Raw genomic sequence first — 23,264 nt, 5'->3', positions numbered from 1 at the left:
TCTGGCTATTCTAGGTCCTTCCCATTTCCATAGAATTTAATGATCAATCAATTTCTGCAAAAAAGCCAGCCAAGAATTTGATAGGGATTGAGTTTTATTTATAGATAAACTTGAGGAGTATTATCATCTTACGAATATTAAGTCTTCCTATCCATGTCTTCCCATTTATTTAGGTTTTTAATTTTTTTCAACAGTGTCTTATGGTTTTCAAAGTACTGGTTTTGCACTTCTTTTGTAAAATTTGTTCCTGAGTATTTTGTTCTTTTTGATGCCATTGTATACAAATGTCTTTTAAACTTTTTAAAAATTTTTGCATGTATATACCTACTAGCTCCCTGTCTCTATTCGCTGCTCCATGTATTTCTTCTCTTTATCCTATTTTAAGTCCAGTGTTGCACTGATATCATGAAACATTCAGAAAACATTTATGTGACTTCTTTCAGCAGTCATATGGCATGTGTATTTTGTGTCAGGTACTGTATTACAGGGAGTATGGAGTTGATTAAACATCTTGTGTTTTCAAAGAGGGGTCATAAACATGATATCTAAGATTTATCACAGTGAATATTAGAATATCAGAAGCATTGTAGAAGGAGGGATCAGGGAGACTCTTTTAGAGAAGGTAACATGTAAGATTGACCTTGAAATATTGATAAGGATTTAACAAACTTTGAAAGACTTGCTATTTAGTCAAAACAAGGTAAATGAAATCATGAAGGCATGAAAGTACTTGATGGTTCATTAAAGGTGAATGGGCTTATACGGTTAGTGTCGGATGAATGAGGGAAATGATTGAGGGCAAAGTAGGAAATACCGAGTAGTCAATCTAGCTGTGACAGGTTTTAATAAAATAGTAAGAATTTTGTGGGCACCGGAGACTTCTGAGTAGTGGGGTGTCATGAGATTTTTTTTTTTTTTAATCTGGGAAGATGTTGATTAGATCTGTATTTTAGAGAATTAACTGGTGTTTGCTGAGAGTGGATTGCGGTGGAGAGAATATAGGGACAGAGTACCAGTTTGAAGTCTGTTTCAATATCCAGGGAGAGAAGATGAAGGTCTTAACTGGGAAAGCAACAACAGAATTGAGAGGAATAGTTGACTTTGCATTCTGACAGAAAGATTTTGATTGTTTGATTCAAGAGGTGAGATAGGGAAGGAGATAAGTTCATGATAAATTGAGTTGTCTCATTTGGTTTATTGGATGCATGGTAATGTCTGTCTGGTCCTTTGTTTTTTGTTGTCATTTTGCTATTTCAGCTGTATTAATAATAATAAGTAATGTAGGCATGGACTCATTGGCCATGAGATTGAACTCAAGTCTCTCGCCCCATTCCTCTTTTCCAGAAGAGGCCAAACTGATGTAAGTGGCTCAAAACCCCCAACATGGTTGCTCTTTCTGGTTTGGCCAGGCTTGATATTGAGTTGTCATGAATATTATGTACATACTATATCGAAGGCTCATGAATAACAAAGATACTTCTTGGATTTTGAATCTCCCAGAAATCAGGGACAAAGGTCAGTAACATTCTTTATTATATAACATACCCCAAACTTCTTTAACTCTCTCTTAGAGCATCCACTTCCACATTTCCAGATTTCTGTGTCTAATCTGACATTATCTTGATAGTCAATTTTAGATAAAATGTGTAACCCCCTTTCCTCTTTATCCCCCTCCCCCACTTCTCAAACATACATCTGCTGTTTGCTGCTTTAGTACTACCTTTGGTTAAACCAATGCCAGTTCTCGCATTAATAGGACAATGTAAATCTTGTTTCTTTTGCCTCTTTTGAAAGTTTCAGGAGCTTTTTTTTTTTTTTCCTCAAGAGCTTTTATTCTTGGATTGATTCCTTTTCATGACATCCTATTCTTTGAGATAAAAATCTTCTCCCTCTGCAGATACTAATTTGGGATCAATGCTTATGATACTTTTGAAGGTTTTTTTGTTGTTGTTGTTGTTGTTGTTTTTCTTCTGTGTTAGTTTGCTAGGATTGTGATAACAAAGCCTGACAGATTGAGTAGTTAAATAACAGAAATTTATTGTCTCATGATTCTGGAGGCTGGAGTTTCAAGAACATGGGGTAAGCAGGGTTAGTCCTTCTGAGGCCTTTCTCCTTGGCTTGTAGATAGGTGACCTCTCCCTGTATCCTCACATGGTCTTCTTTGTGTGTGTCTGGGTCCTAATCTCCTCTTCTTATAAAGTCACCCATCATATTGGATTAGGTTCCACCTATATGAGCTCATTTTACTTTTTAAAGATTTTATTTATTTATTTGAGAGAGAGAATGAGAGAGAGAGAGCACATGAGAGGGGGAGGATTATAGGGAGAAGCAGACTCCCTGCTGAGCAGGGAGCCCGATGCGGGACTCGATCCTGGGACTCCAGGATCATGACCTGAGCCGAAGGCAGTTGCTTAACCAACTAAGCCACCCAGGCGCCCACTTTAATTACTTCTTTAAAGGCCTGATCTCTAAACACTATCACACTCTGACGTATCTAGGCATAGAACTGCAACATGGTATTTTTTAGGGGACACAATTTAGCCTATTACACCTGCCTTATATCTGTGTCCTCTGGATTTTTTTGTTTATCTGACTTCCATCTCTCTCTTACATATTTTCCTTGACTATCTTATAGTCTTTGGCTGTCCTTGTATATTTTAGAGTCTGGGAATAGCTGATTTGTTTAGTTTGTTTATGGTCAGTTTGTTTGCAAGTGGCTTTTCCATTGGGTGATATGACTGCAAGTAGACCTTTTTTGGGGGGGAAGACCCTTATATGTCAAGATCTTTGGTTCTTTTTTCCCTTTTTCCCCTTTAATTTCTTCAGAGAATAATATTCTACTTATCCAGACAAGGTGAGGTTGGGCAGGGTGGTCTTACAGACTTTGCTGACAGGTGTAAGAGCAGGGGAGGAAGAGGCCCAAGTAGTTCCATAGTTTGCTGTGCAGGTTGATACTTAATCACCCTTACTATGCCTGGCATTCCTGATTCCGGTCGTCTTCTGTTTGGCTTCCTCAGAGACTGAACTTCTAATCTCCTGCTGACTGCAAGGTGAAGGCAGGGGCCAGGGTGTCTAACTTCTCAGTATGTAAAGATATAGATAGCCAGCAAGTTCTTGCTGTTTTGCTCTGAACCTCGCTGTCATCTTCTGGGGCATCTGAAACCTTGAGCAATTGAGGGGTTCTGTGGCAGTTTATTAGTGAGGTTTTATTATTTATTTGTTGCCTACTATATGCTAGGTACTGTGCTTTCCTTAGGATTATTCTATGTAACCTTAATTGTAACCTTTGGGAGGTTCTACTACTAGGTCCACTTTACCTATACAAAAACAGCGGGTCTAGAACAGAATTAGTAAATTGGAGCACCAGGCCTTGAATACAGGTGTATTTGATCTCAGAAACTGCACTTTTACCAACTCTGCTATACTCAGAAGAGTTGGCAAATTCATGCTTTTGCCTTAGGTCTACATTCTAGGTTTTGTAAAAATGTCAATATATTGATTTGACCATATTAAAAAAGTTGCTATACTAAGTGTAACACAAAAATAAAGTGAAGTTCAGTATACCTGTGGGGATATAAATGTGTTTTAATTTTTATGAACATGATTAATCAGAACATCTTCCTTTAACAACTTGGAGAGTAGAACAGTTTCTAGCATACTTTTGGGATTCAGCAGGTGTAGGTATGGAGCTAAATGGTGACATTAGGTTCTATCTGTCATTATATTGAAAGTTCCAGAACCAAGGGCTTAGTTGTCTGTTATTTTTCTGACATTTCCCTCACAATACCAGCTACAATGTCTTTGGTAAATTTAATGTTCAGTAGATGTTGGCAGATAGGCTAAATGACAGCTACAAAATTCAGAACTTTAAGAATGCTTTTTTGTTTTGGTATTGAATGTCTAGCATTCTTGTATTTTTAGTCAGTGCTTATTTCAGTTGTCACTAATACTTTCCTTTCTTTTTTGACAGATTACTTCTGTAACTAGATCTCTGGTTTGCTCAACAAAACACGATGTCCCGATCCCGACAACCCCCTCTTGTGACAGGCATCTCTCCAAATGAAGGAATACCATGGACAAAGGTCACAATTAGAGGAGAAAACCTGGGGACTGGCCCAATTGACCTTATAGGTAAGAGCAAGAACTGTGTTTCAATGGTAAATGCATTTTTATAGTGGGCAGTTGAGACAAGCTGATAGAACAACAACATTATGATCAGTACAGAATGATCTGAATAAAGATGAAAGAATTATTTGGTTTTCTGGCTTTTCTGTTTAAAATCATTATTTTATCAAATCTTGTCTAAATTGCTTTTCACTAAGTCCTTCAGAAGGTTTCCTGCAGCTGAGATTTGCCTCCAGTTCCTGAGCCTTGCTCTCTCCTGCTTTGATTGCCCAAATAGCCTCCCTAGCTATTTTTGCTGTCTTTAGTTTTCCCTCCATTATACAACTGTCTGTATTTGTTCTGTAGTGCTCTGTAAATTATACCTCTTCTGTACCTTATTGCCCTTCAAATCAAATCTAAACTCTTATCTCCTGGTGATATCAGTACCACTTGGCTCTTATCCTCACTTCACCTAGAAGAAACTATCCCCTCTCAGTGGGTGCATATCCTTACTGAGACCTATGAATCTTATTTATTTCCTTTCCTCTGCCACATTGATGCTTAATCGTTGTTGAGAGCGCCACCATGAATCTGAAATACAAATAGTCTCTGTCTGCCAAAACTTGAGACTTCCAAAAAAAAAAAAAAGCTCTTCAAACTAAATTCCCACCCATGTTAATCCATCTTTTTATTTAGGCTCCCCTAATACTTATATATTTATGGTAAGCTAAATTATAGTTTTTAGGATCTGTTCATGGTTTTTTTTTTTAATCTTTTTAAGTTCAAGGACATGCATGCTCTGTACCCAGTTGGCACTGTATAAATTTGTTAGTTTGTATAGTGTCTGTCCCCCCCATTCCCACCCTGTAACATGGAGACCTTTTACTGCTGATTATTTAAGCATTGGTGTTTGTCAGTGGTTCTCATCCCTGGCTTGTCTTTTCTTTTTTTTTAAGTTTTTTGTTTTGTTTTGTTTTTGTTTTTTTAATTCCACTTAGTTAACATACAGTATAATTGTTTCAGGTGAACAGTTTAGTGATTCAACACTTTCCATACAATACCCGGTGCTCATCACAAGTGCGCTTCTTAACCCATCACCTATTTAATCCATCCCGCCCACCTGCCTCCCCTCTGGTAACCATCAGTTTGTTCTCTATAGTTAAGAGTCTGTTGCTTGGTTTGCCTCTCTCTCTTTTTTCCCTATGCTTGTTTGTTTTGTTTCTTAAATTCCACATATGAGTGAAATTATATGGTATTTGTCTTTCTCTGACTGACTTATTTCACTTAGCTTGATACTATAGTTCCATTCATGTCATTGCAAATGGCAAGATTTCATTCTTTCTTAATGACTGAGTAATATTCCATTATATATGTATATAAGTTATAATTGGTCAGTTAGGATTATTTTCTTGTGAACTCTGAGATGCATTTAGAGTAGAGATGCATTCAGAATGAGGAAGGGAGAGACTTCAGTATATGCTACTGAACATATATGCTGATTACCATATAAACTTATCTGGATTCAGACATTCTCTTGACTCTTCTTAATTTATGAGGGACCCTAGGGGCGCCTGGGTGGCTCAGTCGGTTAAGCGTCTGTCTTCAGCTCAGGTCATGATTTTGGAGTCCTGGGATCAAGCCCTGAGTGAGTTCCCTGCCCAGCAGGGAGTCTGCCTCTCCCTCTCCCTCTCCCTCTGCTCCTCCCCAACTTGTGCTCTCTCTCTCGCACGCTCACTCTCTCTCAAGTAAATAAATAAAATCTTTTAAAAAAATTTATGAGGGACCCATTGGTAAAGTATTGGAGATTATGAGTTGGAACTTATCTTTCTTGCATAATTGGTGCAGCTTGACAGATTGTTTTTTGGCCATCTGGAAAACCTTTGGAAAAGGGAAAGTGAATTGGAGCTTGGCACTATGTTTAATAAATGAGTTTTGCACTTCCCAGCTAATTCTTTTCACTAGTGTTATTTCAGTATGTCTTACTTTGTATTGTTTTCTCTAGCCATAGTTTTTGATTCTTCAGTAAACAAAAATTAATTATTCTTACAAAGATAGTTTTATCTAATCTTATGTCTTGCTTTTTTGACATAGCTCATTCTAGATTTTTCTTTATCCAAAGTGGAAAAGTCCCTAGAATGCATGGTAATAAACCACACAGATGGAGGTTATGTCCAACATTTTAGCTGGAGCTCCTAACATGACAGTTACTAGTCTATGTAAATTTTAATCTTGCTTTAGCTTCAGGCAATGCTATTCTTATTTGACTAAGTGTGTATACTTCTATAAACTTTGCTAGTTCAGCTTTCAACCTGCCTATCTATTGCCAAGAAACCATTTTTAAAAAAAGCAAACTCAACCTGCTAAATAATTTGAATGTTTTTAGCTAGATGATATCTACACTAGCCAAGTGAAACATTATAAAAATAGTTTATTTGAAATTCTACAAGTTACTTAAAAAAAAAAAAAGATGTTGTTATATTTTATGAAGCAGATTTCTTGGTTTGCAGTAACTTAGCAAAAATGTGCTTTAGAAATTAAGAAATCAATCTTATGATCTTATTTAATTTTTATGACATTTAAAATGATCTGTTTGAATCTATGTTTAAAATTAAATGGTGATTATTAATTTTTTTTTAGTTAAAATGCAGAGCAGATATTAAATCAGAGAAACCTGATAGCAGCTACAACTAGATGAATAAACTATTGTTCTGGGTAGTTTTTTCCCAGTTTGTACTGTCATAGATATAACTTATATGTTTGCTCATCTGAGCATGTTTTTAAGGCTTGCTGTCTATATCTTGAAAATCTCCCATTGCTCAGTTTTAATCATAAGGTTGTTCTCCAGCAGGGAACCTATATTAGGAATGACTTTATACTAAGTCCTGACATTTACTATTGAGTTGTTTTCTTTTCTGAAATGAGTTAATATTTAAAATCACAAGAATCTTTTTGATATTATAAAATTTTAAAATATTAAGTTAATGTATTAGAGTGATATCAAAATACCTACCATCTGTACACTAAAACTGTTTAGTTTATTAAAGCCGTTTGTATCATTTAAAAAATACATAGACTGATTTATGTATGCATAAACATTATTTGAGCAAATATTCATTGAAGTGTTTCACAGTGCTTCTCTTGAAGATGGAGAAGAGTTCCAGGGGTGCCATCAATCTCTTAAATTGTTTACATTTTTCAAAACAAAACTGATTTTCAGGAAAGATATCAAAGACATTCCCATTTTGAAAAAATAATTTTGAATTATGAATGCATTTAAAAATATATAAATGTCATTATACATTTTAAAAAAATCAAAGAAAACTTAGTCCTGAAGAATCCTTTAAGTGCTGTTATTAGAAAGACAGAATTCCAGGGGTGCCTGGGTGGCTCAGTTGGTTAAGTGTCTACCTTGGGCTCAGGTCATGATCCCCATGCCCTGGAATCGAGCCCCACATCGGGCTCCCTGTTCAATGGAGAACCTGCTTCTCCCTCTCCCTCTGCCCATCCCTCTGCACTCCCTGCTAGTGCTCATGCTCTCTCTCTCTCAAATAAATAAATAAAATCTTTAAAAAAAAAGGCAGAATTCCATACATGTATAAATAATGGCTGTTTTAGGGAAATATCTAAAATTCATTATTTCAATAAATGCATCTTTAAAAGGTGGTTGTTTTTATTACTCTATGGTTAATATAACATTCTTACTAAATAGTGCTTTAAGTTGTAACAAAAGATGACTTGAATCCCTTCCTACATTTTTTCAACCAAATTTGGCATTAGTTGAGGTGTTCCTGGTATCTGAAAAAAAAAATTGTTAATTGCCAAACTTGACTGCTGAGCAGTATAAAAAGTTAAATAATGAGAAAAGAAAAGCGTGAAGTGTCTGTTCTTTGCCACATACATTTTGGTTTATTTTTTCCAAATTCATTTATGAGGTGGTTCTGTTTTGTGGAAATGGAAAATACAAAGAAAATAAGTTAGTAGAAGAGCTGGCATGGTGATATATTGGTGTTCTATCTGGGGTCACATCTTCCTCACTGTAATCTTTCAGTGCCTCCCTGTTTGGTTACTGCCTAAATTATAATAATTTACTTGATATCAGGGCCTGAGATTCCAGGCGTGGGTTGACATTTTGGGAGTGCTGGCTTACTCTAAGAGCAGAATGTAGTATAGTGACAGTATCATTAGGGAAACACTAAGGCAACATGAGCTACCATTTAGGAATACAGATATAAAAAATGAAATAGTAATCCAGTAAGGCCCAAGAATATTAGCTGGATTTACCAGACTCCAGGCTGTGCTTGAAATAAAGTACATACTATGTATACCATATATAATTTAAACGCTAGGAAAAGTAAGTGCAGATTATTTTCAGGAAGATGGATAAATATGATTTTAGGCAATGGTATATATACTTAGTATACTTTAGGATTTTATATCAATAACTTAGATTTCTAATAATAGCAATAATTTCCCTTCTAAAACCTATGAAAGCAATTTAAGATTCTCATAGTCCGAGTAATCTGGAATGCCTACACATAATTATTATGGTCATTATTTTTTAATTTCATTGATGTTTGAAGAAACTTAAATATAATCTAAGGAAGTCTTAAATATTAGAGAAAAAAGATTAGACAAAAATCAGTAGAGACAGTATATTTGCAAGTAACATTGGGTATATTCAATAATAGAAATAACTATCAAACAGGAAATGTTATTTCTAGATTTATTTTTCACTTCATGGAAAAAGCCTGGTAATACTGACAGAAGAATTGTCTTTTTATGTAATAGACATATTTAAGACCCTACCTTTGTTCTTTTGAACTTTGTTACATGCATGCTTTTATTTTCAGGTTTGACAATTTGTGGACATAATTGCCTCCTGACGGCAGAATGGAGGTCTGCAAGTAAAATAGTATGTCGAGTGGGACAAGCTAAAAATGACAAAGGAGACATTATTGTCACAACCAAGTCAGGTGGCAAAGGAACCTCAACAGTGTCTTTCAAGCTACTTAAACCTGAAAAAATAGGTATCATCTTACTTTTTATTTTTAAAGAGGAAAATGAAAATGGGTTTTGTCTTTCAAAATCTAAAAATGTTCGACTTGTATAAAACTTCCCTACTCTCACATCTCATTAACTTAGATTATGTTTATTTTGACAGGAATGGGATATTGGTTAAAATTTGTATTACTTTTGGAAAGGCAGTTTGCTGAGGTAACAGTGAAACCTAAGGATGATGATCATGAGAGAACTATCATCCTAAATTCTTTATAAAATTTATTTCTTTAACAATTTGCTTTGCCAATTTTAGTTCCTTGATCTTGAACACAGTAATTACATTTCTTTCTATTATGCAGTCGAGATTTGAGATAAAATATCCTCCTCTTTTGGCCAAATTAGCAATAGTATTATCTAAATAATGTTCTTGTTTCCTTCATTTTCTCCATCCTTTGAGGCCAGGACAAAATGTTGCCTGGCCAAAATGTGCTTTTAGCCCTCCAAACAAGAAATAAGCCCTCTTTTTTGTATACTGTAGCACTTTAAATGTTACTTTTTGTGCACTTAACACTTGTTTCCTCCTATTGGGGTAGTTAAGAACTTGGTCGGAGGAGGCAGACTCTGAATACTAATCTGGGCTCTAGCACTACAAACTGTGGAACTTCAGTGCTAGATTTTTTTGTGGGTAAAAGTGGAACAACAATATTAGCTACCTTGCAGGATTAAATGAGTTAGAGCATGCATGTAAAGTACTTAGTATAGACCCTTACACAAAGTTAATGTCAGATTCATCTTTGTGGTCCTGTAATGTCTTGTACATGGTTAGTACTTGATAAATATTTGTATAATGTAGGACTGTCACAAACATAATTAAGCCCAGGTCATACTTCTCTCTTATATTGAAAAGTAAATAATTTTGTAAATTGTTTTTGTTTTCTATCTTAGAGTATAGAGCCTTTCTACAGCATTATCTTCCTTAAATTCCTAGACTTTTTTTTTCCATAAATAAAAATTCAGGTAAGGAATTTAAGGGAGAATACAAAATGGAATTTTATATAAAATATATGCATTATATATGTGTACATATGCAGACACATATGTCTATGCATATATATGTACATATATAATATCCCTGTTTTTGTTTACTCATTTTTATTTAACATCTTCAAAAACTGAAAATTAAAGCAGGAACTTGTTATCAGTTTCCTGGAAGAACTTGAAACATTTTGGCAGAATCCGGCAATGTCTTATATTTATATAGCAGATAAAGACAACTTATTTGAATGTTTTAATTTTATTCTAAAGCATCCTTTCCAGGACCTAGCACGATATAAACTTAATAAAGGCTTATCGAGCCTAACTTAGGAGTATCTAGACTTGAGTATAAACTCTAACAAAGCCTCTTGTTGCATTCTGGCAGAACTGTGGGTGCTGATAGAATTTGTGGGTTCACAAAGAGTCATATAGCTAGAAGTTGCCTCGGATCAAATACCTTCCTTCATGAAGCCTTCACAGCCCCCAGCTGCTCCTCTGCTCATTGGCCCTTTGCCCATTTTCTGTTTCAACTCAAGTTTAGAGATAGTAAGCCTGTGAGTCCTATGCCAAAGTGATTGACAAAGAACTCAGTCACATAAAAGAGGGTACCATTTTCAGAGATTATATTTTGTTCACAGGGTTTACCCATTTTTCCTGAATATCCCAGTCATTTCCATTACACAAGCCATGCATTTCTTGGAAAGTATTTGACTGTTTTCTTTATATACAGAATTGTTGGATATTTTTTGAGTTAACCAAATTAATTTTACTATTTACTGTTTGTAAAATACATTTGTTTTAGCAGAAATTTTTCTCAGAGGCTTAGTGTGCCTTCTCTATTGAATAATGTACAGTGAAACCATGAACCAGGAGGTGTTATATTTACCTTTTTATAGATTCTTAGTGTTTTTAATCAAGCCACCAGCCATTAAAAAACAAAACAAAACAAAAAAAAACAAATGAAAAAACCAGAGTTTTTGTGATCTCAAATTTCTCAAAAATTACCTTAGCATGCATTTTGTATTAGGTCTTTAAAAAGTGAAACAATAGGGAAAGGCTTAGTCTGTATCTCATTAAGGATGTGCTCCTCATTTTGGTAGGTCTTTTGGATCAGTCTGCTGTGTGGGTTGATGAAATGAATTATTATGATATGCGTACTGACAGGAATAAAGGAATTCCCCCCTTGTCTCTGCGTCCTGCTAATCCGCTGGGCATTGAGATTGAGTGAGTACCATCTTGCCTTCAGTTTTCTTTATTGCCGAAAAGCTGTATATACTTACGAGTAAAGAGAGTTAAACTCCAGAAACATCCAGGGAAGCACAGTTGAAGATATTTCTATCGTTGGGATACAAGTGTTATTTCTGAAGCCTGCTCAGCTTTGCTGCCTTGTGAATGTTCCAATTAGTTAAAAATTTTGATGAAAACTACTTACCTCTTTAGTTTTTTGAGTTTACGTTTTGTGAAAAAGAAAAGTATCTTGAAGTTTGTAATAACTAATACTTTTAATGTTAGGAGAATTAATTCATTATCCGGGGCTGGTGAGTTTAAATATTTAGATTGTACTTGAAATCAAAACAGAGTTTTCCATGTGCTTGATGTTTTTGGGAAATATTTTAGAATGATTAGGCCCACTGTAGTCTTTTATTTTGTTTACAACCCCTGCCTATAATTCGTATTTAATCTAGACTTACTCTCTCAGAATTGTGGCAGGTAAATGAGAGTTTTCAAGATGTAAACAAATCTGTAATTTTCTATTCTTAATTGCTAGGATAGTGTTTTAGCAACTTTTATAATTAGTACCTTTATCCTTGCATCTTAGTCAATTCATCTAACACATTAATTGTGTCTAATTTATTTTCTAGCCTTGGTGATTCTGCTCCTGGAATTATATACTGAATGTTGCTCTATAAACACTTACTGAAGGTGACAAATTAGTTCTGTTAACACTTTAACCGTAGTTTTAAGTTTTTCTAGGAATGGGGAAAATTCTCTCCTAATCTTTATATATTTAACCTTCAAGCCTACACTTGAAGACCATTAGTAATTCAAATAGCAAGCTTCTTTTTCACCTAGTGGGGTTTTACCTCTGGCTAAGAGGAAGGGAGCAAGTGTTTGTCTTGGGAATTTACCATGTGTTGAAAAATCCTGGGGCTTAGCAGCTTTTAGTGAGCTTGGACTGTCCTAGGTCACATCTTTAAAGCTCTTTGGCAGTATGGGTCATTCTGGGGCTGTTTTAAGGATTTCAGTGCTCTATAAATTAGGAGTTTGAGGATCAAGAAAGTCCAGAAAAGAATGGTAATTGCTAGCTATTTAGTTGAGCACAGTTTCAAGCATGAATAGACTTTGCAGTTGATATGAAGCCTTTTAACAGCCTGCTTCAATACTCTTGAAAGCCAGCTTCTTTCCAAGGCCTGCCACAAAAGAAGTATAGAGCAGGAGGTCCTTTTTGATTGTTCTTTCATAAGGAAAATACAGTTTTATATATGGGCACAGGGAGTATAGGAATATTGCATGAATTTTATATGAGCTTTAGACAAAACTATCAAAGTTAGGATTAAATTGAATGTTTACTGTCATAAAATGGATTTTAATTTTCAGTTGGCATATAACACACCCCCTATTTGACTTCTTTACCCTCCTTCCACCTTTTAATTGTCTTTATTATTTCTGTTTTTGCTGCTACCCAGAAAAGGGGTAGGCTTGAACTCTCTCTAATAGCACTTTCTCTTAATATGTGTCAGTATTATTCTTAGGGAACGTTGGTAACAACAGCCAGGAATAATGGCACTAAAAGTGCTTGGCTCTTTAGAAGTTTTCTTTTTTTCTTCTCTGAGGGGTAATATAATTTAGTCTAGACCCAAACTCAATTTGAGCCATAGCTCTCCAGCTTACTAGCAGTAGGCCTTTGAGTGAGCTACTTAACTACTCCTTGCCTCCGTTTGCTCAGCTGCAACATGCAGTACCTGTGTCACAGGGTGTTTGTGAGGATTCGGTGAGTGAATGCTTCAGAAGAGTGTCGCTCATAGCAAGTGCTTAATAAATGTTAGTCATTATTACAATGATGCTTTGCTCTTCTTGCATAATATACTGTTCATGCTCTGCTCAGTCACTTAGGAAGAGAATCTCTTTTAAATAACTGTTAAGATTTCAGGGTAACAAATTGTATTAAAAATATATTTTTTAATATTTTATTTATTTATTTGACAGAGAGAGTACAAGCAGGGGGAGCGGCAGGCAGAGGGAAAGGGAGAAGCAGGCTACCCGAGGAGTTAGGGGGTCCGATGCGAGGCTCAATCCTGGGACCCCGGGACCATGACCTTGGCCAAAGGCAGTCGCTTAACCAACTGAGCCACCCAGGTGTCCCAAATTGTATTAAAATCTTAAATAGTATTATGTACATTAATTTAAGCAGTGCTTAAATGGCTATAAAATTAACAGTAGTATTTCTTTCAAGCTGTTACTTAAGTTTCAAATAATAATTTGCTCAGCCATGGGATAAAGAGTAGTCTTTTGAAAAGGTAAAGTCATGGCTCTCATACAAATATAAAATGAACACATGTTAAGAGCTTTTATTTAATTCATTAATTAATAGGAAAACCAGTAAAATGTTAAAACCACTTCAGAGGAAATTCCAGAGGGTAGACATAATAGGCAGTGAGGAATGCTAAAAGATGTTGACTGGTCACATCTACTGCATGGTAATTAGTTGCATCTTCACCTCACAGGTATTTCTCTGGCCAAGGATCTCTGGTCCCTATCAGCCCTACACAAGTTAACCTCTGTTTCTACAACTGAGTTGCAAGATAGGGACAGAGAAAGGCACAGGTCCCTTTAGAATCAGAAAACACCGGGAAGGCCCTCCAGACCGTGAAAGGACAGCCAATAGTCCTCTTGCACATTTAAAGTCTTGAAATTTTTCCAGTAAAAGAAAGACAGGCTAGAGATACTAGAAAGCAAGAAAATGAAAGGTGGAAGTAGGAAGAGTTATAGAAAACAAGAGAAGAGAATGTTTTTGGCCAGAAAAATTCTTTTCCAGGTTCCTTTTCATTTTTTAAAGATACTTTCAGGAAAATAGCATTTATTTTACTGAATTCTCTGACCTCAGATAGAGTGATCTTATTTTAGAAAAAGAGAAAAGGAAAGGAAAAGCAGATGTTAAAATATTGATGTGGGTTTTATTTCCATGACTCAATTTATTTTATTTTATTTTCATTTTTATTTTTTTAAGTAGGCTCCACACCCAGCTTGGGGCTTGAACTCACAACACTGAGATCAGGCGTCACATGTTCTACCAGAACTGAGCCAGCCAGGTGCCCTCCGGACTCAGTATTTTTTAAATAAAAGCTTTGTTCCCCGTAGGGAATGGTGTATGTTCAGGTTAGAATCCCTAAGAGTATTTCCTTATTGGTTTTTATTTCTGTATATTAATGTCATTTGGGGGTTTCTTTTATTTAAAAGGTTGGGAGAGGATCTAATTTTAATTTTTAAAAAGTCATTAGAGAAGGAATAGTAGGGTTTTAATATTACTTATTTGTTGAAATATATTAAGAAGGTTTGAAGAATTATGATTGCTTATTATAAAATACCGTGGTCCTGATGAATTATCATTAAAGTTGTGATGTCACTTTGGAAGATGAATCAACTGCTGGTAATTGCATTGTGAATGTTTATAAAATTCTCTTCAGCTGACAGTCAAATGTACAATGTGGAACAGTGAGAGGTCCTGTAGTGTTGTGGCCAGTTCATCTGAATAAGAAAAAGCAAGTAAGAGTAGCAGAATATACTTTTCTTGTTGCTTTTTGGTGTGCGTCAGAGTTTAATAAACATTTTATTGGTGTGCCCAGCTATGCATACTGTTGTCTTTCAGTTACAGTTTTAACAACTGGCATTTATTAGCCTTTTTGGCTGCTTAAGTTCTTCATATTCCTAAATTTTTCACTGAGGTTGTGTGCACATGATGCACATGGATACTTATAAAAATGTTACTAATTGCTTGGAAAATACAAACTTCACTTTGAACTGAGACTAGGATTTAATTATAAAAAGTCTGTATTTCTGATTTATTATACTGATTGTCACAGATGTATGTGTTCTTTGCATAGCTTAAATTGTAATGGAGACAAACCATTTAAATTGAAAGAGAATATAAAACAGGTTCATGTTAAGTAAAAGCTGTCACTGGGTTATATTCCTTTTTTCTCTTTTAGAGAGAGGGAAAGAGAGAGAGAAAACATGCATGCACGCATGCACGAGCGGTTGGGGGGAGGCAGGAGAAGAGGGAGAGAGAGAATCTCAAGCAGGCTCCATGCCTAGCATGGAACACAACGGGGGCCCAGTGTCACAACCCTGAGATCATGACCTGAGCCAGAATCAAGAGTCGGATGCTTAACAGACTGACACCCAAGCGCCCTGCTAGGTTATATCTCTTCAAAGAAATACTTGTCTAACTTGAGAATATTCAGTTATGTTTTTGGAGATCGTACATATATGGGAGTGAGGACATAAAAATGGAGCTTTGCCCTTTTTATATTATCTACAACTTTTTTTGGTGAAATAATTACATAGAAATGGCTGTCTAGTCATATGATGCCTGTTTTATTTCTACATGAATTTATGGGCAATGCAAATCTGATTTTCTTCTCATCAATTTGGTTTTTCAATAGAAAGGAAAGGCGACCAATTTCCCCCTACATTTAGAAACCAGAGACAGGTGGCAAAATCATTCTCAGTGTGAGTGTAGAAGAGTCTTGGATAAATTCGCCTTTTAGAAATTTTATAAAAACAGGTTTGTGGGCTGTGATACAGTGCCTAAGTCCAGAACCTGTCAGATGCCCCTCCCCCCAAAAAAAGAAGGAAAGAAAGAAAACAACATCATGCACAACCAAAAGCAAGCTCATATTATTTAATACAACAGAGTGAAAACAATGATGCTAAAAATCGAAAGCTAAAAGAATTGAGTGTAATATACAAACACTCAAAAGAACTATATAAGCCCACTTTTACTGTGTTAGCCTCCCCATCTTTCATCTTTCCATCTGCCAAATCAAGAAAACATGTTCTCTTTAATGCAGTAACACAACTATAACCCGGCCTTACTCTGTGGGGTGGTTAGAATTTTTCTCAAAATGATTTTTGGTTTGCTCATTCACAGGTCATTACTGTAGATTGTTCTCATACTTGAAAGCAAATTCTGATATGTTAAAAACATTCCTGTTTTATATCTGACCACTCAACCTGTGTACCTGGGTCTTCCCATGGCATGGGCTAAACCTTTCCAGAAGATTTAAATCTGAACTTACACTGCCATCTAATGGAAAGCATATATTTTAGGGTTGGCAAGAGTTGTCAGCTACTGAAATTGTGTTTGATTTCTTAAAGAAAACATTTCATGAGTTTACATAATAGAATATGTGTTGCTTTCACTCTCCAACTCCATGGTAGTATAAAGTGTAGATTTAGTTTAAATTACTCAGAATGTACCTTGCTTTTACTGACTTGTTAAGCCATCACTTTACTTGGTGGGTTACAGCCTAAATTCCAGTTACTGTGAACAAACATTTCAGTTTTAGCTCTCAAACTTTGTCAGCACCATTGACACAGTGCTTCTTCCTTTGCTAATACTGTTATTAGGACCATTAGCAGTTCTCTGCATTGTAAATCAGTTCTCCCTTCACTCTCCTTAAATTTCTATCTTTCTAGTTGTGTAGTTGTGGTTTCATTTTATACCTAAGAGTCACTGGTTCTTTATTTGACAATAGAAGTGCCAGGTTCAAATCTTGATTATTTACATGCAACCTCTCTGAGGCTGTTTCCTCACTGTAATATGGGAATATACAACTCACTATGTTTTTATGACAATCAAATGAAATGATACTTATGAAAATAGTGTGTGAAATATAAAGAACTAAGTATTAAGAATAGAAATAACAGCAAATAACATTTTTGAGCATCTATTGTGTGTTAGAAACTGCTAAGCCTTCTATATGCATTGTTTATTTTAATCCTCAGAAAATTCCTGGGAGGAAGATAGGATCCTGTTATCTAATAACTGGGAACTTAGGTTAAATAACTTCCCAAAGGTTATACAGACAAATCTAGCAAGCTTCTGAGATTGAACCCAGAGCCTGTGCTCTTAGCCACTACTTACTATATTGCTTCCCAATTATGTAATGCAATGAGTCAGCTCTGCTTTTGCAGATATGTTCCCTGTAGAGCTTCATTGCTTCTCGACATTGTCGTTCATTGTCTGTTTTTTTCTATTTCCCATTTTGAGGTGTTTGTGTAAAAGATCAGTATATTTAGGCATACATTTTGGGATAGAATACTGACTCAGGATGCCTTCAGCTATAAGCAACAGAGGGTGAAAATTAATTTAAGCTTAAAAAATATATTTATTTTCTCATAATATACAAAGTCCAAAGGTGGTGGACTCCATTATTGGTTGAGTCAGTGACCTAGTAATGTCACCAGGGTGTAAGGAACCTTGGTGCTCTGTTCTGTGCACTTAGCAAAGCACTGATTTTCTTCGTAATTGCAAATTGGCTAAAGCAGTTTCTGGTATTGAAGCAATAACAACACTAAGGAATAATATGAAAATTGAATATTGAAACAATAATAATACATAATAGGGAATAAAATAAAAAATATTGAAGCAATAATACACAATAATTAATAAAATCCAATAATGTCTAGATGCAAAAAGACACTGTCTCTTCTGGGAGACCTTTCCCAGAAATGCTCCAGTAGATCTTTCCTCAGACATTATGGGTCAAAACAAGATCACTCAGTAGATATAGCAAAGCAAATATGATAAGCATGATCTGCTTAGGATAATTGGTATTTACTCAAGGAAGGTACAGTTGTGCTATTGTGTGGGATTGTTTGGTGTGAGGGTGGAGAATGCATGTTGGATTACTAGCCAGAAGTGGACTTAATTGTGTGATTTGAGGCGAATTATTTGAACTCGCTCTTAGAATTTTGTCATTTTTTTAAAAAGATTATTTGAGAGAGATTGTGTACGCATGCGAGTTGTAGGGGAGGGGCAGAGGGAGAGAATCTTCAAGCAGCCTCCTGCTGACCAGGGAGCCCTACCCGGGGGCTTTATTCTATGCCCATGAGATCATGACCTGAGCCAAAACCAAGAGCTGGGCACTCAACTGACTGAACCACTCAGGAACCCCGAATTTTGTCATCTTTAATATAATTTCTGTCTTATTCTTGTAACTCTGATTCTTAAATTAGGTCTCAATACTCTTCTTCCAATTTAAATTTATATAGTAAGATTGGTAAAAGAGTTTTAATGTCTTCAGTAGGAAATCACTGTAAAGTAAAACTCAGTCTTAGGGGTAAATATGAAGAGATATGAGGAGATAGTATCTTGATCAAGAGATCCAATACTTTTTTTTTTTTATGTTTAAAAAATATTTTATTGTGGTAAATGTAAATAACATAAAATGTAGCATTTTAACTTTTTTTTTTTTTGTAGTGTTCCATGATTCATTGTTTGTGCATAACACCCAGTGCCCCATGCAGAATGTGCCCTCCTCAATACCCATCACCAGGCTAACGCATCCTTCCACCCCCTCCCCTCTAGAACCCTCAGTTTGTTTTTCAGAGTCCATCGTCTCTCATGGCTCGTCTACCCCTCTGATTTCCCCCCTTTCATTCTTCCTCTCCTGCTATCTTCTTCTTCTTCTTTTTTTTTTTTCTTAACATATATTGCATTATTTGTTTCAGAGGTACAGATCTGAGATTCAACAGTCTTGCACAATTCACAGTGCTTACCAGAGCACATACCCTCCCCAGTGTCTATCACCCAGTCACCCCATCCCTCCCACCCCACCCCCCACTCCAGCAACCCTGTTTATTTCCTGCGATTAAGAATTCCTCATATCAGTGAGGTCATATGATACATGCCTTTCTCTGTTTGACTTTTTTGCTCAACATAATACCCTCCAGTTCCATCCACGTCGTTGCAAATGGCAAGATCTCATTCCTTTTGATGGCTGCATAATATTCCATTGTATATATATATACCACATCTTCTTTATCCATTCATCTGTTGATGGACATCTTGGCTCTTTCCACAGTTTGGCTATTGTGGACATTGCTGCTATAAACAGCGGGGTGCACGTACCCTTTTGGATCCCTACTTTTGTATCTTTGGGGTAAATACCCAGTAGTGCAATTGCTGGAGATCCAATACTTTTCAAACTCCACTTGAGTCATTTAGGTGCCTGAAGGAGCTATATGTATAAGAAATAATAGTACATGGGAAATGAGATACTGGTAGGCAGATTAATACTTCACATCTCAGCCTACTAGAGCTCTCTGGTAGAAGGACATGGCCTATCCCAAATGTCTGAAGTGGATCCTCACCACTCACACTAATGCCAAAGCTCAATTTCAAGATCTTCTGCCCTTTCTTCCTCTCACCCTTGCCCTGCCAGTGCATGGTGCACCCATGATTGAAGAGATGAGGATACAAAGCCTGTGGAGCCCTGGCCATGCCCCATGTGCTTCTCTTTATCACCAGGAGACTCCATGACTAGTAATGTGGCCAGGCGCATTTCTGCTCCCTCTTCAGGAGGAGGGAGATGGGGAAGGACTCCTGGGGTAGGACAGTTTCTTAACAGCTCATCTCCTAGAGCCTTACCAGACATCAGGTCTTTATCTTATGATAAGACAGTTCTGCTTACATTTGTAAAAATAACATTTTGGTACATTGTTAATGAGACATTTCTAAAATGTAAGAATCAGATGAATTTTCAATTTGGGAAGTTCTAGATAGCTGTATATTTGCATTGTTCAGTCTTACCGGTTTAAGCATTTTTACTGTTTAGGATATGACCTTTTTCATATGTGCTGTGTATATCCAGGTTTTCTTGTTTTGTTTTGAGTGTGTGTGTTTTACATATTTTCAGCTTTCTTGAGGCATAATTGACAGATAAATTTGTAAGATACTTAAAGTGTACATCTTGGTGATTTGATAAATGTATACATTGTGAAAGGGTTCCTACCATCTAGTTAACTAACACATCTAACACCTCCAATACCTCACGTATTCCTTTCCTTTCCTTTCCTTTCCTTTCCTTTCCTTTCCTTTCCTTTCCTTTCCTTTCCTTTCCTTTCCTTTCCTTTCCTTTCCTTCCCTTCCCTTCCCTTCCCTTCCCTTCCCTTCCCTTCCCTTCCCTTCCCTTCCCTTTCCTCTTTCTTTCTTTTTTGTGAGGACATTTAAGTTCTACTCTTTTAGCAAATTTCAGTGATATAATACTGTGTTACCAACTATAGTTATGTTTTATATTTGGTCCTTCAAGACTTTATTCATCTTATGGCTGAAAGTTCGTACGCTTTTACCAACCTCTTCTTATTTCCTCCACCCTCTAGCCCCTTCAACCACTATTCTGCTCTCTGTTTCTAGGAGTTTGACTTTTTTTTTTTTATTTCACACATTTATGCAAACCTGATAAAGGGTTTATATTCCTTATATCTGATAAAGGGCTAATGTAAATTTGCAAATTTGATAAGGGGTTAATATCCAAAATACACAAAGAATGCATACAACTCAACAGCAAAAAAAGAAAAACAAAACCAATTGATTAAAAAATGGACAGAGGAGCTGAATAGACATTTTCCAAAAAGATATGTAAATGGCCAACAGGCATATGAAAAGGTAAAGTCAATAATCATCAGGAAAATGCAAATCAGAACCACACTGAGATACCATCTCACAACTGTGTTAGAATGACAATTATCAAAAGGTCAAGAGATAATAGATGTTGGTGAGGATGTGGAGAAAAGGGAACCCTGATGCCCTGTTGAGAGGAGTGTAAACTGGTGCAGTCATTATGGAAAACAGTATGGAGATTCCTCAAAAAGTTAAAAATAGAACTGCCATAGGATCTAGCAATTCTATTTCTGGGTGTATATCCAAAGGAAATGAAAACAGGATATTGAGATATTTGCACTCCCATGTTCATTGCAGCTTTATTCACAATAGCTAAGGTGTGGAAACAGCTTAACTGTTCATTAATGGATGAATGAAGGTGCATATATGTATAATGGAATATTATTCAACCATGAGAAAGAAGGATATCCTGTCACTTTGCAACAACATGGATGCACCTTGATTTCATTATATCACACAGAGGAAGACAAATACAGTTTTGTTTTGTTTTTTAAATAAATATGTTGAACATGATTTTTTTTTTTAAGATTTTATTTATTTATTTGACAGAGAGACACAGCCAGAGAGGGAACACAAGCAGGGGGAGTGGGAGAGGGAGAAGCAGGCTTCCCACAGACCAGGGAGCCCGATGTGGGGCTCGATCCCGGGACCCTGGGATCATGACCTGAGCCGAAGGCAGCCGCTTAACGACTGAGCCACCCAGGCGCCCAATATGTTGAACATGATTTAACGGTTAAACCCATGGAGGCTGTGTAGTCTCAACCATTTCACCAACATATACAACTGCTGTATTTGGTTTTGTGTCTGCATTTTGTACTTGTTTCTTTTACTTGCTATTATTGTATCATAGATCCTTTCTTGATGCTGTTAATCCCTCTTCACACTTCTGCTCCCATTATGCGTAGGGAACCACCCAACTGTAATAAAACTACAGGGCTTGAGTGAAGGATAAAGAAGCTCAGTTTGGCTTCTCAGAGTCCCTTTTTGCTGCTTTTTTGTCAGCTGTATCTTTAATCTGTGAGACTGATCCCTGTTAGAAGAGGATTTCACATAGTTGAATAAGTCATCAAGACTGTTAATAGTAGGGATTTAGTTGATATCAGATGATTCTATAGTGCTTCTTGATTTTGTTGAGATAATTTAACTTCCTGAACAAGCGAAGTATTAGGACCACATAGAATGCCAGTTTAAGTATTGAATAGAAGTAAGGGTGACAAAAAAGTGATAGGTATTTCTCCATGCACTTTTCCCTCACACCATTGACAGACCCCCACTAATTCATCTTGCTGTTCTTTCCAGTTTAGACACATGATCCTTGACATAGCACTCTAGACAGACATTGCCCACCAATTAAGGTAGAACTGTGGGGTATGGCCTATGCATATCAGAAGGAAGTGTTTCTAGTTACTTATTAGGGCTCAGCCCTTTACACTTAATCATTATATTCCCCAAAAGTTCTAACTTGGAGGCAGGATATACAAATAAATAAAATGAGAAAAACTTCCAAAGGTGACAGAATTTTATTACTAAGTAAAGTATCAAACCAGCAAGAAGAATACAAACCAAAATAAACTTCTAAAAATGCAGAGTTCTCCAGCTCCCTCTCAGAGATCCTGTCTGGTAAAAATGACAAGATTATGGAACACACACACATCAAGAATATTCAGACTGTAGTCTTTTAACTTTTGAAGCCAGTGAGGAATGATGTGAGATTGACTTAGTCTTTGAGTTGCTAACACTGAGGTGAGGCAGCTGGATGTCCCTGACTCTCTTAAAATCTCATTTTACCTTGTCTGTTACTGTAGTGCTAAGCAGGGCTTTCTTTCCCTCTAATTAAAAAAAAAGAAAACATCATGGTGAGAAAGGTAGGTGATAGGAAATAAAGTGGATCTCTTGGTCTCGACTGAGGTACTGGCACAATAGATGTTGGATTCTACATTAAAGTGCAGGGTTTACAGAGGAAATCATAGCTGGTTTTGTTGTTTGCATCCCTTGCCCTTTTAGGGAGTATGAAGCAATGAAGGGAGCCAGGAGTAAAGGGAGAGGGTTTGTGAGATTCTTTGGTGAAAGCTGTGCTAGGCTGTGAAGGGCAGGTATGGTGAACGTGTACTCTTCTTCACTCATAACCGGTGAGTGTGGCTTCCATGGAGCCACCAGGTAAAAGTGTTCCTTGCATTTGTGAAACAGAGACCCTGGCACCGGAGAGCACTGGAACGGTGCACATGGACAGTAAAGGTGTCTGCCCTAGGAAAGATGTTTCCTGGGACCAGATGAGTACCTCACTGGAGAGAGCAGGCTCCAGGCTATTTTAAGTTGTATGTCAGGTGACTGGTCACCTGCAAGTCAAAGAGCTTCATTAGAGATCAGAGAGTATTTTTGAAAGAGATGGAGCATTGATCTTGGACCACACTGCTTAGTTTCTTTTTTATTTTTTTTATTG

General features: G+C 36.4%; 1 protein-coding gene across 6 annotated transcripts in view; it reads left to right on the top strand.

Moving 5' to 3' along the window:
• Window positions 1-23,264, top strand: part of EXOC2 (exocyst complex component 2) — a 276,304-nt gene that overhangs the window by 58,331 nt on the left and 194,709 nt on the right. For 5 of the 6 annotated variants that reach the window (XM_035030712.1, XM_035030715.1, XM_035030714.1 and 2 more), the window contains exons 2-5: window positions 1,345-1,515; window positions 3,971-4,131; window positions 8,955-9,131; window positions 11,238-11,361. In XM_035030712.1, the coding sequence (XP_034886603.1) occupies window positions 4,014-4,131; window positions 8,955-9,131; window positions 11,238-11,361 (419 nt within the window). In that variant the 5' untranslated portion in view covers window positions 1,345-1,515; window positions 3,971-4,013. The remainder of the gene's footprint in view (window positions 1-1,344; window positions 1,516-3,970; window positions 4,132-8,954; window positions 9,132-11,237; window positions 11,362-23,264) is intronic. The other variant, XM_035030711.1, reaches the window with a different exon arrangement.

Source organism: Mirounga leonina, unplaced genomic scaffold, assembly GCF_011800145.1.
Source record: "Mirounga leonina isolate KUSES-001 unplaced genomic scaffold, KU_Mleo_1.0 Mir_366, whole genome shotgun sequence".
Classification (NCBI taxonomy): domain Eukaryota; kingdom Metazoa; phylum Chordata; class Mammalia; order Carnivora; family Phocidae; genus Mirounga; species Mirounga leonina.
This window is presented reverse-complemented; position numbering and strand designations above follow the sequence as displayed.